General features: G+C 30.4%; 1 protein-coding gene across 5 annotated transcripts; it reads right to left on the minus strand.

Annotated features, from left to right (window-relative positions):
• Window positions 1-799: 799 nt before the first annotated feature.
• On the minus strand, window positions 800-10,329 carry LOC104877865 (disease resistance protein RPV1). 5 transcript variants are annotated; one of them, XR_009467087.1, is made up of 7 exons: window positions 9,652-10,329; window positions 6,956-8,045; window positions 6,430-6,810; window positions 4,121-6,331; window positions 3,277-4,045; window positions 2,337-2,395; window positions 800-1,144 (listed from the first exon to the last, which is right to left on the minus strand). XR_009467087.1 is itself a non-coding variant. In XM_010647084.3 (6 exons), exons 1-5 carry the CDS (start codon window positions 10,143-10,145, stop codon window positions 3,290-3,292), a joined length of 4,932 nt encoding a protein of 1,643 aa, XP_010645386.2. In that variant the 5' UTR covers window positions 10,146-10,329; the 3' UTR covers window positions 800-1,144; window positions 3,277-3,289. The 5 variants fall into 5 exon arrangements, 2 of the variants coding, with proteins under 2 accessions (XP_010645386.2, XP_059597111.1); XR_784815.3 differs by having other exon boundaries at window positions 2,337-2,405; XR_002029178.2 differs by having other exon boundaries at window positions 2,337-2,420.
• Between the last annotated feature and the right edge of the window lie 8,054 nt (window positions 10,330-18,383).

Genomic DNA, 18,383 nt, shown 5'->3' on the forward strand with positions numbered 1-18,383 from the left:
ATTTGGAATATTGAGGTTTGACCAATTGAAATAATTCAACCATTTTAAATTCACTGAGAACATTTGTTTGAAGAAAGAGCATATCATTAATTCTTAAAATTCAATTAAAATCCACAATTGTAGGGTAGTGATAATAATGAACCATGAATATTCCACACATGTATACCAGCCACATTAATGGATATGAGTTTATTAAGAAGTATTATTGGTATCTTGAATCACAAAGGCAAGTATTAGGTTATGTTTAGTTCCCAAAAAGCATTAAAAAAATATTAAGAAAAATAAATTTTTTTATATTTAGTATCTCATGGAAAATAGGGAAAAAATTAAATATTATTATAATTATGTGTGTAAAATGGGTTTGAAATAAGAAATAAAAATTATTTATTAATTTTAAATATAATTTTTTTATGTTTTTTCACATTTCTTTTCCTTCTACTTTTTCTCTTTATTTTATTTTCTTCAAATTTTTCAAAAACCAATCATAAGATTAGAGAATTTGTTAATTGGCCATGGATCAATAACAATTACATTGGATTAAGTTGAAAGTTGACCCTAGAGAGTAATAAACCACTGAAGTTGACAAACCAAGCCAAGTAAGATTAGAGAATGGTATTAATTTAATACTTTTGAAAAAGAGTTTAATGCAAAATTATTTCAAAATAAACACTTGAGTTAAAATGCAATGGTTATTATGTGTGAAATGTGATAGAGACCTCTGTCACAATAGGGAAAAACTTAGCAACTTCAAGAGACTTGAATTGTCTAAGTGCCACATGAGAGCTTCAGGATTGAAAAATACTTGAATATGTGACACTTGTCTTCCACTATCTTTAGAAGCTCCAACCATTAGCTTGAAAATATAGAGAGGGTGATATGCTTCATATGCAACATCAAGGTCAAGTACATACCCACAAGAATTGCCTATAACCACACATCTTATAGGCAAAAACATATATCAATTCAAGTTTTCATTTTTTAACATTCCTAATTCACACTTTCAATACAAAATTTGTAGCATCTTTCTTGATGGTCATGATTGTTAGCGAGACTGATCATATGCAAGAGTAAACCACCTTAGCAACATTTGGAATCTCACTTGCATTTGAGATTAACTTCTCTTCATTGTCATTAGGGTTTCCACCTAAAGATAAATTATAAAATACAACATTTCAATTTCATAAACATAATACAACAAACACATTATTAACGCAAGTATATTTCACATGGTTGTGTTCGATTTCCAAAAATCATTTTCATGTTCATTCATACTTTCTTGGATTTTTTCATGAGAAAATCATTTTCATGAGGGTTTTTCTTCCGTTATAATTTCTTGGAACCAAACATAGTGATAGGGAATCACATATCTTTAGATACACTTCATGCTAATGAAGCTAGAATCATACCCCTAAAATGTTCAAATTATAACATAATCATCGAAGGAACTAAAAACATTTTTATGGGTGTTAACCATTAACTTAAGAATTAATTTGAACATATATAAATAGTTGTTTGCCTATATCAATAGCAAGGAATTTATAACAACTAACTCTTATGCAATAGATGGAGGATTTAATATAATGATACTTGGTGCCTTATACCAAGCACATCATAACAAATATATATCCTCGTTAATTGTGGATTGCGCTACGATTTTTTTTTTTTACACCTCCTAAAACATTAAACTTATGTTTTTTTTTTTTTAATAATCGAAAAACCTTCCATGACCTAACTCTTAGGACTCTCTATGGGAACCCAAACCTCAGAGTGCTAATCGCCCCGCAACAACTAACACTAGGTAAATTCAAGGTATCATTAATAGTAAGATACATACCTAGGATCATGTGTCTTACTGGGACCACACTTCTCAGTGTTCGCCTTAACCAACGGGGTTACTCTAGTGGTTTTAAACTTATGTTTGGTTCCCAACAAGTACCAAGCAAACAATAAAAAATGTCAAGGAAAATTATAAATGTTTTGTTTTATTGTGAAAAATATGGGAAAAAAATTAAATATAATTAAAATTAGTTAGAACTATATATATTTTAAAATTATTCAATTTTTATATAATGAAGCAAAATAATTGAAATGAGATTGAAGAAATATATGAAAATAATTTATTGACTTTAAATCTAGTTTTTATTCTTTTTCACTTTTTATTTCCTTTTAATTTTTTTCTCCATTTTCTTTCCCTTATATTATCCCTCAAGTTTTCCAAAAACCAAACATAATTGAACAAAAAAGGGTTCAAGGTAAAGAGAAAATAGTTAAAAAGTTGAAGAACTTTAATCAATTTTCTACTCGTGCTAAAAGGGTAAATGAACAAAATGACTTACCAATAAGTTGATAGGAAAAACCATAAACTCCACCTATAGCTAGCGCATTCGATTTTGTTCTGATCGGTACTATCACAAATTTCACTTAAGATTAGTATAATCAATTGTTAGGTGAACTTCATAAGCATATCAGAATTATAAGTAAATATAATATAAATCCAAGACTTTCATCTCTAGAAATTGACAATAAGTTTTTCGCATACTTAAAGAAATTTAATTCTTAAATACAAAAAGTATAAACAATTTGACTCTTAAAACTATTAAAATCAATATATGGGAGTTTTACTATTTACTTCTATCGACTAAATTTCTACATATATCTACCTCATAATACATTCAAATTTAACTTCTAATTTGTTTACATGTTCTTCTCTAATTAATTTTGATAACTTATTCAAATTTTATCTTAAAAGCAAGTAGAAAAAATTAATTAATTAATTAATGTTATGTCTAATGAGGTAATGAAGAATCCCTAGAGCTTCATAATCACTTTGTAGAGGTTTTATGTAACTAATTAAATAAATAAATAATGGAAAAAAAAACTATACATGTTTTTAAACTAATGATGATTTTCAAAGTTAGTTAAGTTGTTTTTCATATTTTTTGAAAATGAAGAAATTCTATGAAATGTAGTACATGCATAGCCATGATATCAATCACTATAAACTATGTTTGAATCTTAGAGAGTAGTTAGGAAATAAAAATACACTAGGGAAAATGATTTTTTTATACTTGGTTTTCCTATAGAAAATATGAAAGAAAATAAAATTTAATTAAAATTGAATAGAAATTTATGTATTTTTAAATCATTTAATTTTTATATAATGGAGGAAAATAAGTGAAATGAGTTTGAAGAAACGGACAAAAATAGTTTATTAACTTTAAAAACAATTTAAGAAGGTGAGAAGTTGGAATCTATGAAAAAGGGTTGATAATGCACCTGGTGATGGAGTTCAATGCGAGAGATCAGTGTTGGGTGCTCCCAATCTTTTATAATGTGGCTCCTCCACTACAACGGGTAAGGAATCATCACGTCTTCTCTTTCGGTTTCCAACAGTGTCTTCAAGTACTACTGATCCATTGCCACCAAAATTCCCATCAAGATCCAAGAACATGGGAATATGGTAGTGTTCATCATCTTGATTAGCCCCATGAACATTACCATTGGTATCTTGTAATGCTGATCCATTGTCACCAGAGTTCTGAGGATGCTCCAACATGGGCATATGATTTTGTTGATCTCCCGCAAATATAAGATTGATGCCGCATTTTTTTACGTTTACAGCGTCACAGTAATAAGTGTTACTCTTAAATGAAGCATTAATATGTGTGGAATTATGGAGATGCTCTTTCGGAATAGCAGTCTTAGGATACCACCAGACCCATACTTGATCTATCATATCATTAAAATTACCCTGGCACTCACACCGGCATCCAAACCGGCGTTCATCCTTGAATCCAAATCCATTACCATGTAAATTCAATTCACAACTGAAAGCAGAACTAAAGTGATAAGATATTCTAGGATCATGAGATGTAGGAATAGGCTGATAAACACATGATACAACAAATCCTAGCAAGTCAGGATCTTCATACCAATTCGTTGGAAGCTCTGTTGTTAGTTCACTTCCCAAATTATCATACCTTATCCACTCCGGAATTCCACTACTTTCTGGAATAACAGCACTGAGTTTCCAGCATTTCAACTCCTGCACAAATTATTATGTAAATGTTGACTCTACATAAAAAAAAGTTTAAGTGGAATAATTTAATAAAAATCATACCTCTGTTGCAGATTTCAACCAGTTGAGGTGACAAAGCCAGAGGAGACTTGATAAATCTTCCTTGCTTGTGCAATGGTGTGCGTCTATTCGTTCTAGACTTGAAGGAAGCTCCAAAGTCTTTTCAGCCATTTTCCATTGACTGGTATTAAGCTTTCCCAGATTGCGAAGCTGATTACTTATTAATCCTTCCCACAGGTTTGAGCAGCCACCGAGGATTAGACTTTCAAGAAATTCCAACCTAGAAATATCGTCGGGAAGACTCCTCAAGTTTTTGCATTCCGATATATCTAAGTCCCAAAGCCCACTGACATTATCTATTGAGGAGGGCAACTCTTTAATGGCAGTCCGTCTTAGATTAAGTGTGCGCAGTTCTAACATGCTTCTCTTCAACTCCGGAAATTTCTCAAACTGTGAGCAATTTGAGAGATCAAGATCCACAAGATCCAAGGATCCAATGCTATCCGGCAGATCCTTAATAGCAGTATTTGTTAAATAAAGCACGCCTAATCTTTTCATGTTCCCTCCCTTCTCCGGAAATTTCTCAAACTTTGAGCAATTTGAGAGATCAAGCTCCACAAGAGATTCCAAGGATCCAATGCTATCCGGCAGATCCTTAATAGCAGTATTCATTAAACGCAGCACCACTAGACTTTTCATGTTCCCTCCTTTCTCCGGAAATTTCTCAAACTTTGAGCAATTTGAGAGATCAAGCTCAACAAGAGATTCCAAGGATCCAATGCTATCCGGCAGATCCTTAATAGCAGTATTTGTTAAATAAAGCATGCCTAAACTTTTCATGTTTCCCCCCTTCTCCGGAAATTTCTCAAACTTTGAGCAATTAGAGAGATCAAGCTCCACAAGAGATTCCAAGGATCCAATGCTATCCGGCAGATCCTTAATAGCAGTATTCATTAAACGAAGCACCACTAAACTTTTCATGTTCCCTCCCTTCTCCGGAAATTTCTCAAACTTTGAGCAATTTGAGAGATCAAGCTCCACAAGAGATTCCAAGGATCCAATGCTATCCGGCAGATCCTTTATAGCAGTATTCATTAAACGAAGTACCACTAAACTTTTCATGTTCCCTCCCTTCTCTGGAAATTTCTCAAACTTTGAGCAATTTGAGAGATCAAGCTCCACAAGAGATTCCAAGGATCCAATGCTATTCGGCAAATCCTTAATAGCAGTATTTGTTAAATAAAGCATGCCTAAACTTTTCATGTTCCCTCCCTTCTCCGGAAATTTCTCAAACTTTGAGCAATCAGAGAGATCAAGAATCTCAAGAGATTCCAATTCTCCTATGCCATCTGGCAGATCCTTAATTGGAGTATTTTTTAAAAGAAGCTGCTTCAAATTTTTCATGTTCCCTCCCTTCTCCGGAAAATTTTCAAACTTTGAGCAATCAGAGACATTAAGAATCTCTAAAGATTTCAAGTATCCAATGCTATCAGGAAAACACTTGATAGCAGTATTGTTTAAAAGAAGCTCCTTTAAATTTCTCATATTTCCTTGGATGGCCGGAAATTTCTCAAACTTTGAGCATTTAGAAAGATCAAGAGTTCGAAGAGATTCCCAGTTGGAAATACCTATTGGGAGTTCTTTAATAGCAGTATGGGTTAAATCAAGCTCCCGTAAACTTTTCATGTTTGCTCCATTCTCTGGAAATTTCTTAAACTTAGAACAATAAGAGAGATCAAGACTCTCAACAGATTCTAAGTCAATGCTACCTGGAAGTTCTTTAATAGCAGTCTTGCTCAAATATAGAAGCCGTAAACTTCTCATATTTCCTTGGATCCCCGGAAATTTCTCCAAGTTTGAGTGTCCACAAGGATCAAGATCCCAAAAAGATCTTGAGTTTTCAATGCTTGTTGGATGTTCTTTAATAGCAATCTCCTTCAAATATGGTTCCCACGGACATCTCATATTTCCTTGAATTTCTGAGAACTTGCCAAATCTTGAACACTTAGAGAGATCAAGCAATTCAAGAGATTCCAAGTTGCTAATGCTACTTGGCAAACCCTTAAGCTTATGACACAACCTCAAATTTAAGGTAGTAAGCTTCTTGAGAACTCCAAGAGATGGGTGAATATCGATCAAGCTTACACAACCTTTAAGAATTAGTCTCTCCAAATTTGACAGGCTTGAGAATTCTGGCATTTGAACGAGCTTCGTTGAGTAACTTAGATCAATGACCTTTAAACTTTCAAGATACTATAACAAAAGAAAATAGTGTCAATAAAAGAAATAACTATTAGAAATTTTTATATCAATATAAAGCAAAAGAAGTCATTATTAAATGATAATAATACCTTATTCCCTTGCCATAGTTGTTTTATGTTGCTACACTTCAAGTGAAGTTCAACAAGGTTCTCTCCATCAAAATTTGATGGTAAAGAATCTAAAGGATACCCATCCCAACAAAGATACCTTAACTCATTAGAGGGAATTTCAAAATCTAGGTCAAGTTGCACTTTCGAAGCAGTTTTCTTTGCAGAATCAATTATTTTTTCATAATAAGGATCTACCTCCTCCTCCTCCTTCATCTCATCATAACAACCAAGAAATATATTGACATATGAATGAACTCTGAGCAATCGAAGGCTAGTCATCTTTGAGAAAACATTTGAATTGAAGTGTACTCTTTTTAACTTAGACAAGTCCAAGTCTATTGTTTCAACTCCTTTTATTCCCTGAAAAATAATAAGGATAAAGCAAACATAAATACAATCTAACTCAACTTATATGGATATGTAAGTTCTTATACAAGAAGGATACTATTATTGAAATTTATATCTTTAACTAGAGCTTAAGTGAATTTATGCATTTGGCTCTTACCTCAGATGTTGTAAGTGCACGTTCAATATCATGGGAATCCCATAATCTGCTCCATTTGTTCGGCTCTTTAGGAAAATTTTCACGAACAATTTCCCAACACATCTGTTGTATCAAATCATGCATATCTATCTTATGGTTGTATGGGAGAGTTATAAGACACTTGTCTTTCAAATTTTGTATTCCAATTCCTGCACAAGCGTCTAATATTCTTAACACAGAATCTCTTTTTTCACCTTTAAGAAAACATGCAACATCAAGGAGAATATCTTTTTCTGTACGATCTAATCCATCATAGCTACTTTTAAGCACATTGTGAATTTCAGCCATAGGTTCTTTAGCCAATTTATGCAATTGACTTTCCCATTGAGGTATTGTCATGTTGAATAAGAGAGAACCTAGAACTTCCAAAGCTAATGGAAGGCCTTGACAATAGTACACCATACGATATGAGAGGTTTATAAAATCTGATTTGGGAAGATTTTGTTTAAAGGCATGCAAACTGAAAAGTTCACAAGCTTCTTCAGTATTCAATCCCTTAACCTCATACAAGTCATCCACTTCTTGTTCAATTAACAAATGCTTATTTCTAGTTGTTATGATGACTCTACTTCCTTTTCCAAGCCATCCACGATGCCTAAGTAAAGCTTTTAATTGATTTCGATTGTCAACATCATCAAGAACAATAAAAACACTTTTAGATGAGAGAATGGTCTCTATCATACTTGCTCCCTGGTCAACAATGTTTATATTTTGACTTCGCTCTTCCTCTCGGATATCACCAAGAAGTTGATTTTGTAAGTGAGTTAAACCTTTGGTATTGGAAATCCCTCTAATATTTTCAAGAAAGCTCATATATTCAAATTCGCAAGAAAGTTTATTATATATAAATTTTGCGATGGTTGTCTTACCTATCCCACCAACTCCATATATCCCAACAATACAAACATCACTTGATTCCATATGCAACAGCAAACTCACCTCTTTTACGCGGGAATCTATACCAACTAAATTGGCACCAACATCAAACCTCTTACAATTCAATCGATGGAATATGTTATTAGTTATTTCCTTAATATAGTCGGTCTCATACCTGCCAATTATAAAAATACAATATGTTGAGCAATGAGTGACAATGGTAAATAAAACACATTAAGTTTACCATCTTTACAACAAATAAATTGTAGTAAAACATAATATATAAAAAAACAGTAGTTCATTTACATTTTATGACATTTTTCATTGTATCGAGTATGTATGAGAATGAAAAATAAAATATGAATTTTGTTATTGGTGATGCTTGTGGCATAACTTCAAATGGAAATTTTGTGCCACAATAAGGATAATGATTATGAATCAAGATATTACTTTATCATTCATGTACATTTCAAAAAACTCTTTAACATCCCATGACAATTGAAAATTTTACAGGAGCAAATATTTTATTCTTTGACTTTTGTTTTATATCTTATAATTAATGCTTGAAGCTTCATTCTAGATGTAGTACTCAACATCTAAATATAAGAAGTTTTTAAGTTTGAAAACCCCATTTTCTAAAAGGGACTTTTAATCAAATAAATGTTTTTAAAGGCGTTTGAGAGTATTTCTACTCAAATCTCTTTAATGAAAGTCCTTTCTTTAAGGAGGTGTTTGGTATGTGGGAATGAGGAGTGGGAATAGAAATCTCATTCCTTCCCTCTCATTCCCATGTTTGGATAAATTTTACCAAGGTAAGAATGAAAAAAAAAATGATTCCAATAGAAATTAAAAGTAGGATTTTAATTCATTGCAAGTAGGTGGTATTTTGATTCATTCATCCTATAAAAAAATATAAAATAGTTTAAAATTACTATTTACCCTTGAACATCCTTCATCAAGGCTCATGCCTCTTCATCCCCTAATAAGACTTTTTTTTTAGTCTTATTATTTAGGAAAAAAAAATCTCAAAAATTATTTATTTTTAAATGAAAATAAAAAAAAAATTATTTTAAACTAGTAAAGGTATTATTGTCAATTTATTTATTTTTCATTTTCATTCCTATTATTACCAAATATTAGAATGATAACAAATAACATTCCAACCTTGAATTCCTAAGTGCATCCAAACCCTAGAAATATAATCACCAAATTCATTTCCATTCACTGAAAAATAGGAATGGAAACAAAATATTCATTTTCATTCTCTATTCTTATATACCAAACACCCCTAAGTGTTTTAAGAAGAATTACGTATCAAATCTTTTTCCAAAAAACACTCAACCGACCTTTTATATTTTTAAAAGTGTTTCATAAATTTTACAAAACACCTATTTTTTTTTTTTTTTTCAAAAACACCTTTTAAATTAAAAAGGCTTCTTAGGATCACTGCAAAACTGACTCAAAGTTAATAAAATTTAGAAATCACTTTTGAAAAGTTTAAAAAAAAAATCAATTCATGGAGAACACAACTGATTTGATCAAAAACACTTATAAAACACTTCCATTAAAAGTATTTTCAATAGAAATACCATCTCTTAATCTAGGTTTTCAGTAATTCCCTTTGGTTATCAAACTTATAGTTTCCACAACTTAACTAGCAGAACTCCAAATAAAAAAATTCTGTCCCGTGTGTTTATAAATATTTCAATCAACTTTATGACTATAAATGCAAAACTACTCATTCCTATACTTACAAATAGTTGAAAGGAAATTAAAGTTACCCATCTTGTAGATGCCATCCAGCAAGATTGGCTGCTTCCGTCAAGGCCGTCCTCCAACTTCCTACCTTGTCCTTCCAGTTTGCTTCATAACCGGCAAAGGCCGCTCCAAAACTTCCTTCTTGCTTTCGTACATGGGATGGATCCACATGATAGAAAATTGGGAAAACAGCATGTCCCAGATCTTTCTGGCACTCCATGATCTTTACCAACTCATCCAAACACCATCTCGAACGAGCATAGTTTTCAGAGAAAACAATTACGGAAGACCTTGATTCTTCAATGGCTTTCGAGAGTTCTGGAGCAATCGCTTCTCCTCTCCTGAGTTTATCGTCTCTGAAGGTGCGAATGCCTCTGTCAACCAAAGCTTTGGAGAGGTGATCAGTGAAATTACAGCGAGTGTCCACGCCTCTAAAACTCAAGAAAACATCATGAATCCTTTGAGGGATGGAAGGAGTAGAAGAAGCAGAGGCTGTAAAGAAGCTTGTGGAAGCCATTGTAGGTTTCTATCTCAAAACTACAAAGACAGTTTAGAGGGTTGATTTCTCTTCAAGATGGTGAGTAACTGAGGAGATCGTGCAACCCTAACTTATAATATAAAAAGTTGGGAAGGCAAGGCGCCTTCCAGGAAGTGAAGAGGAAAGTTAGGGACAGCTCTCTGTCTCTCGGGCCAACCAATCTTGAATTAAAGTAGCTGACCAACTCTCTCTCGGACCATTCAATCGTCAACTGTACGCTCCTTTACATCACCACCAAGTTTTTTGTTTTATATTTTATTTAATATTTTATTTTTTCTTTAAGGACATAAAAAAATATTAATAAAAAATTAAAGTAAACGATATGCGCTGACCGACTATATGAAAATGAAAATATGTTAAAGAAAGAGGAATGGATTGATATATTTAGAATGAATAATATATCTATTTTCTGACATTATTTTATAGATAAATCTTATTATTGATAATATTATAATTTATAATAAATAAATAAATAAAAGTAAACTAAAATAAAAGGAAATGATTTTATTAACTTGAAATAGTGCATTAATATTGGAAGAGCTTTATCTTTAAAACAAAAAAATAGTTTTATTTTTGAAGAAGGAAGAATAAAAATGTAGCAATTAATTCTAATAAAAACCCGAAAATATTCTAAATAAATCATTACTAAAATAAAATTTAAATATTAAATATTAAATATTAAAAAATAATCTTTTTTATATGTATATATCTAAATATAAATGAGAAATAATTTAAAACTAAATTAAAATTACTTTTATTAAAAAATTAATTCATTTTGTGAATGATTTAAGAGAGATTAAATATTTTTTTTAAAATAAGTCAAATTATTATTTTTCTTAAATAAAATGATTTTTCACATGAAAATCAATCCAATAAATAAAATGAATAACATGAAAAAAAAAAAAAAAAAAAAACTTTAGACATCCTATTACTGTAGGAAAGAACATGAAAGTAGTTACAATATAAAAAAAAATTACAATATAAAAAGAGTACATTTTATACTGATTTTAAAAAATATTTTTGATTATTTTAACACTTGAAAATTTTTATTTTTTAAATATTAGTCCTAAAATCACTATCAAACATAATCAAAGTTAAGAAGGCAGGTGATTTGATGACCTTTCGAAAATTGACAAGGAAAATTAGGAGCAGCTCTCTGTCTCTATTGACTTAAAGATTCTTTTATCATATTTCTCTTTTTCTTATCACCTTTGCTCTTCTTCTGTTTTCAAGTGGGACATCACCAAGTTTTCTATTTTATTTGACATTTTTTTTCTTCACCTTATTCCTACTCTCTTATCTTACTATTATCTTTTATATATTTTGTCTAATATTACACGGGATAAGTTTTGTTATCATTATTATTCAATTTTATTTTCTTCATACATTTACTAAGTTGTCATCCTTTCATTTAATGGAAGATCAAAATATTGATTTCAATCCAGTGATTTCATCCAATTCCAAGGCACCTTCATATAAAACTATTAAAAAGTAAAACTAATTTCTTTTTAAATTTGGGTGCAATTGGTGGGCCCATGACTTCCTATTTTAAATATTTTATGATCCTACATTTAATACAAAATCTTGGGACCAACAACCCTTTTCTCAAACTTGTTCGATTCCTAAAAAGACTTCAAACTCACAATTGTCAATAAAAGAAATGAAAGGTTATATCACACTATATGATATGTGAACTTACTAAGATATTATCTCCTTTAATTACTCTGTGAAAATTGTCTTTTTTTCAAGGAAGGATACTTTTTTACGAGGGTATTTAGTAAAATCCTTAAAAAGAGTTTAACTCTTTTTTGTTTTTTTGTAAATAACCTTTTTATTTATATAGAATTATAGATAGAAGTATGCTTAGATAATGATTTTTAATAAAGAAAAAATTACTGTTATGAATAATTATAGAATTCATATAAAAAATTCAAATGTTTTTTTTACAATTAAAATTATTTTCTCGTTTGAATATTCAAAAATAAAGAAATGGTAGGGTATAAAATAATTACACTTATTTGAATGAAAATAATAAATTTAAAAAAAAATTTCAGTTACATTCTCTTTTCCATTTCTATTTTTTAATTAAAAGAAAAATAAAAAAGATATTCATCACAAACACATATTAATGATGATAAAATTATTATTTATTAAATATATAAAATTAAAATAAAAAAAATTTGGCAATCTAAATTATTTTTTTATTTTTTTAAAAAATTCAATTTATGAAATGAAAAAAAAAATATCAACAATTTGTTAAATTGTTTAGGACAAAAAATAATAATTCTTTTACTCCAACTCCTAATGAAGATATTGCTTTTTTGATAGACTTGTTGATAACTAATTATGATCGCAACAAAACTACAAAATATTGTCTAACTCTTTTTTTCTTTTCCTTTTTCACTCTAAATAATTTCTCTATTTTTATAAAATTATGGATAATGATACATTGATTTCAAAATTCAAATAATTATCTAACTTAAAATTAAAGTTTCTTTTTAATTTAAAACTTACTTATTTTCTAATTATGATATGTGTCACAAAGGTCTAATTCTTTTTTTCAATATTCATAAATGCCCCCACTTCCATATTTAGAAGAATATTATGATTAAAGTATACTTTTTCTTGATTTAATTTTATAAAAGTTATAAATCTTATTTGAATAGGTATTTTAGTTTTCAAAATTCTACAAATAATAAAATATGTTTGTTTGTTAAATAGTAAACAATAAATTAAATCAAGTATAATTATATTCATTATGACTAATTAATTTAATAAGAAATAATTAATTACTTATTGTGATGTCCCACATCGGATAGGGGAGAATGTTCCTGGCGCTATATATGTAGAGGCTCCTAGCCGATCCCCGACCCCGGTGTGGGGGTTTGTTTGGCTTTGTCTGTTTGGCCCCACAATCCCATGGGACACAACGAGGACGTTGTGTCTGCATGGGGGGTGTTTGTGATGTCCCACATCGGATAGGGGAGAATGTTCCTGGCGCTATATATGTAGAGGCTCCTCTTAACCAAGTAGACGCGTTTTAAAGCCGTGAGGGCCCCTTTGGGTCCAAAGCGGACAATATCTACACGGTTGGGAGCGGGCCATTACAAATGGTATCAGAGCCGATCCCCGACCCCGGTGTGGGGGTTTGTTTGGCTTTGTCTGTTTGGCCCCACAATCCCATGGCACACAACGAGGACGTTGTGTCTGCATGGGGGGGTGTTTGTGATGTCCCACATCGGATAGGGGAGAATGTTCCTAGCGCTATATATGTAGAGGCTCCTCTTAACCAAGTAGACGCGTTTTAAAGCCGTGAGGGCCCCTTTGGGCCCAAAGCGGATAATATCTACATGGTTGGGTACGGGTCGTTACAAATGGTATCAGAGCCGATCCCCGACCCCGGTGTGGGGGTTTGTTTGGCTCCGTAAGGGGTGTCTGTTTGTTCTGGCCCCGTAATCCCATGGGACACAACGAGGACGTTGTGTCTGCATGGGGGGGGGGTATTTGTGATGTCCCACATCGGATAGGGGAGAATGTTCCTGGCGCTATATATGTAGAGACTCCTCTTAACCAAGTAGACGCGTTTTAAAGCCGTGAGGGGCCCTTTGGATCCAAAGCGGACAATATCTACACGGTTGGGAGCGGGTCGTTACACTTATTATGTATTATCTAAACTTTTTATTCCAAATATTAATATTAGAAGATATGTATAGACATATGATAATTCTTCTAATTTCAATATCTTAATAACAATTTGTTATATAGTTTAATTCATATTTTAATTTATTAATCAAAAAGAAAAAGAAAATTTTAATAAGAACAAATATATAAAATAAATAATAAATTTATTAACTAATTATAAGACTTAACTTCGAATTTAAACAAAGTTTGATATTAATAAAAATAAATATAGGAAATAAATAAATAAACTTGATATAGATTGTATGTCTTTGAATTCCAATTTGAAATGTTATGTTTTTTAAACAACAAATAAAATTTAATCTTATCCTCTCTCCAAGAAAACAAATATGATTTTTCCTATTAATATAATTATTTAAATAAATATAAATGTTTTAAAATAAAATATACTCAAATAAGATCATAAAATAGGTAGATATTAATTTTTTATTGAATAATTATAATAAAATTCATTAAAGAAAGAGGGAATGGGTTCATCTATTTAAAATTAATAATATATTTATTTTCTAACATTTTATAGATAAATCTTGTTATTGACCAATATTATAATTTACAATAAATAAATAAATAAAAGTAAACTAAAATAATAACAAATGATTTTATTAACTTGAAGTAGTCAATTTAGTGAAAAAAAATTAAAGTAAATAAGAAAGAAAAATTCCAATCGAGAAGTGAAAAATAAAAATAAAAAAATAAAAAAAAATAAAAAAGCAAAAATTAAAATATAAATTTTAAAAATTGAAAATAAAAATAATTTAAAGAATAAGGGGATGGATTGATATATTTAGAATTAGTGATATATTTATTTTTTAATATTTTATAGACAAATATCATTATTGATAAATATAATAACTTAAAATAAATAAATAAAAGCAAACTAGAATAAGAGGAAATGATTTTATTGACTTGAAGTAGTGAATTTAGTGTGGGAAGAAATTTACTTTTTAAGAAGAAAATAATTTTATTTTTGGAAAAATAAAACATAGCAATTAATTCTGATAAAAACCTCGATGACATTCTAAAGAGATCATTAATAAAATAAAATTCAAATATTAAATATTAAACAATGTTTTTGGAATTGGATCGCATAATGAATTGAAAAAGCTACTAGTTCATCGTTCACTAGTTGGACTAATAGTTGAACCGCGTCAAATTGATGATGTCGTAAATGTATAATTTATATATTATTAAAATTAAAAATATATATAACTAAATTAAAAAACAATAACATTTATTTTTTATCTTTAATATTATTAAATTAAATCATGCATAAGTATAAATATAATAATATTTTAAATATTATTAAATGAAATATGTATAGAATTTAAATGTAAATATATTGAAACAAAAGTCAAATTTAATTTTTTTAATTTTAACTAATTTTATAATTTTAAAATATATTATATTATTTTATTTAATATTATAAATTTTTCAGAAAAAATATATATTTTTTGTTTTTTATACTTAGCATCAAAATGCATATAGTTCTCTCTGGCATTCCTTAAGCTCTAGGACTTTGAGCAATAAAATATTTGAGATTTCAAATCTAAAACAGGATTAAAAAGAGGTTTCATAAGATATTCTTGTAAATTTGGGGAAGTATACAAAGTTCTACACATGTATTCAAAGTTCAACAAAAGTAATTTGATAATAAGCCAAAAAAATTACCTTAAAATATTTCTAATACAAATAATTTTATTTCTAAATATATATTTTTTTTATTGTGATCAAATAAGAAAAAAAAAATTCTTTTGTAAAGAATATTACTCTAGAAAATTGTACCTTAAAAATTTTCTAATACAAATAATTTTGTTTATACATTTTTCTCATCTTTTTACTTATTTTTTTGTAGTAAAAATATCCACTGATATTTCTCCAATATTTCCTATATATCTGTAAAATCAAGTACCGATATATCTGTATTTGTTGATATTTTAAACCTTGGGCACAACACCTCTGAGTCCTATGATTATAGCAAAGCAAAGACATTCATTGCATTTTCAGCAAAGCAAGTCAACGAGCACATTCACTTGCTAAAGCCAGTGGAGACACGCAATTACCAACCACTCATCTCATTAGCCTTATTAGAGGCAAGAGGTCAAGGTCCTCATGGTACTGCTTTTAGAAAGCACTTATAGCATAAAAAATGTTTTTAATGAAAAATCAAATATTTGATACAATTTAAAAAGCGTTTCTAACATAAAAAAGAAAAAAGAAAAAACATTTTTTTTTGAAGAAAAACTAATGAACTCTTGCCTAATAAAAATAAAACTAATGAACTTACCTAAAAAACTAATGAATGAATAGGTTATGTTTGGTTCCTGAAAATGTTAAGGAAAGGAAAAAAAATATAGAGGAAAATGGTTTTTTTAGTTTGGATGACATGGAAAATATGATGGAAAAAAAATATAAAGGAAAATATTAAAAAAAACATTGTAATATTTTCCCTATTATTTTCCTTAAAAAATAACGAGGAAATAAAGAGGAAAATAAGAGAAAAAGATAAAGGAAAAGGGGGGAAAATTTTATCGGGCTCTTGTTCACCGAGACTTCACCTCTAACTTCCTCTTCATCAGTGGTTATGGCTTCTCACCGTCGTCGACCCTTTCAATGACCACCACTATCACTCCAACCACCTTCCAGTGTCGAAAACCTACCATTTTCAGGCACCTGAGTTCCCATTGATGAAGTGCGTTCTTCAAATCAAGTTCCCATGGATGAAATGAATTCTTCAAATCCAGTGAATGTATTCGGATCCATGTCTTCAGATCAGGTATGAATTGAACTCCAATCCACCTCATCCTGTGAAAACCCGAAACCCAAGGTAATCGCTCTCTCTTGGGTTCTCTGTTTGGGTTTCTAGGTTGCTTTCGCCTTTCCTGTTTCTTAAATTTCACCAGAATTTTTCTAAACTTTCCTAGCTTGTTGCTTTTTGGATTTGATCTGATTTTTACCCTTGATGTTCTGTTATTGTTTACTGGCTGATGGTTTTTTTATAATTTGGTTGGGGGAATGGGTCTGCAGTTGTGTATTGCATATATATATATATATATATATATATTGTTGCTACCTTTGAGTGTTTGGTTATTTTTTTGTATCATTGTTGGTGGCATCAATTTTTGAAAGGTTTAACATTGGATTGTTAGAAATATCAGTTTCTACTCTCTTGATTAGAAATGTTACCATAAAAACAAAATTAAGATGCCTGTGGCGTTACAGACCCAATAGATTAAATAATAAAACAAGCTGAAAATAGTCAATAAATTTGGTAGTGGGCTGAGATGGGATCCTTCCATATATCTTCAAACGTGAAATTAATCACATGACACTAAATGAGAAACTTGACTAGAAGTTCCCATTCATCTGTATTATTGTTATTTTACTAAAATAAAGACAAGTTATTCTCTTAATTGTGAAAACTATTTTTGCACTATTGTTTTATTGTCTAAAGCTTTTGATAAATGCTTAGATATGTTGTATTCTGTCAATTTTAATTGTCTTCTATTGTCAAGCCTTTCTGGTATCTAGGGATAAACCTATCCTGTTTTTTGGTTTTTAGGGGGCTTGAAGATGGGATATGCTGTAATTAGGCTTGTGTTTTCAAATGGGAAGTGGGGATTGTGATTTGTTTGAGTGGGAGAAGAGGGGATGGTTGTTGTTCTCAGGTTTATTTGTGTTGTGGCTACTGCCATACTACCATCATCCCCTCCTAAACAATTGGTGATCAACTTTAGCAAGGGTAGCTTGAAACATCACCCTGCAATGTGACACGCTACTTTAAAGAAAATAAACTTCATTTTTTTTCACAGTTTCAAGCAAAGTTTCACCTTACACCATTCAATATAAGTCCTTTGGCAGATGAAAAGGCCTCTCCAGAATAGGAGTAACGACCAACAATATTCAACATACGTAGCCATTTATGCCCTGTTTTCTATTTTGTCTTTTTTGCATAAGCACTTGTTGCAGATCCAGGGGAACCTTCATCCAAATGAGGGACAACTTCACACCAAATAAACTTTAGCAAGGTTTATTTGTTGAATTCTGCAAACATTGCAGTCCTGCATTTGCATAGTTCCAATACCTTGGTTAAAATCATTGAGAATTTAGTTGTATTGATTCTGATATCCATACCTTCTCCTCTCTGGCTTGTTCCAATCACTCCATCCGCTATGAGTTATCATATCAGCGATCCTGTAGTTGAGTAAACTGCTGTTGAATATTCACCCCAAGCTCTTCCCAAGTAGATTTTTCCAATTCCAATGATTGTGGAGTTTACAAAGGAGAATCCTATGCCATCGTTAGGTGATTCCATGCGATGAGCTGCAATTGCTCCTAAAGTTGTTGCTATTGATTCGATGATACATCCCTAGTTCAACAAGAAGAAAATTGAAAAAAACAGAAGATGAAAGGAATGAGTGTAAACGTGAACACGGCTAGAGGTGTAACAACTTGTTTCTTATTTCTTAAATACATACAGAGGACCACTTCCTCTATTTAAACACCAAAAAGCTGAGATAA

This window comes from Vitis vinifera, chromosome 12 (genome assembly GCF_030704535.1).
Source record: "Vitis vinifera cultivar Pinot Noir 40024 chromosome 12, ASM3070453v1".
Lineage (NCBI taxonomy): Eukaryota > Viridiplantae > Streptophyta > Magnoliopsida > Vitales > Vitaceae > Vitis > Vitis vinifera.

Coding starts and splice junctions, on each gene's coding strand:
- LOC104877865 (XM_010647084.3), bottom strand. CDS start 10,145: ATGGCTTCCACAAGCTTCTTTACAGCCTCTGCTTCTTCTACTCCTTCC. Junction 6,811..6,955: donor GTGCACTTACAACATCTGAG/GTAAGAGCCAAA, acceptor ATTATTTTTCAG/GGAATAAAAGGAGTTGAAAC. Junction 6,332..6,429: donor AACTATGGCAAGGGAATAAG/GTATTATTATCA, acceptor CTTTTGTTATAG/TATCTTGAAAGTTTAAAGGT.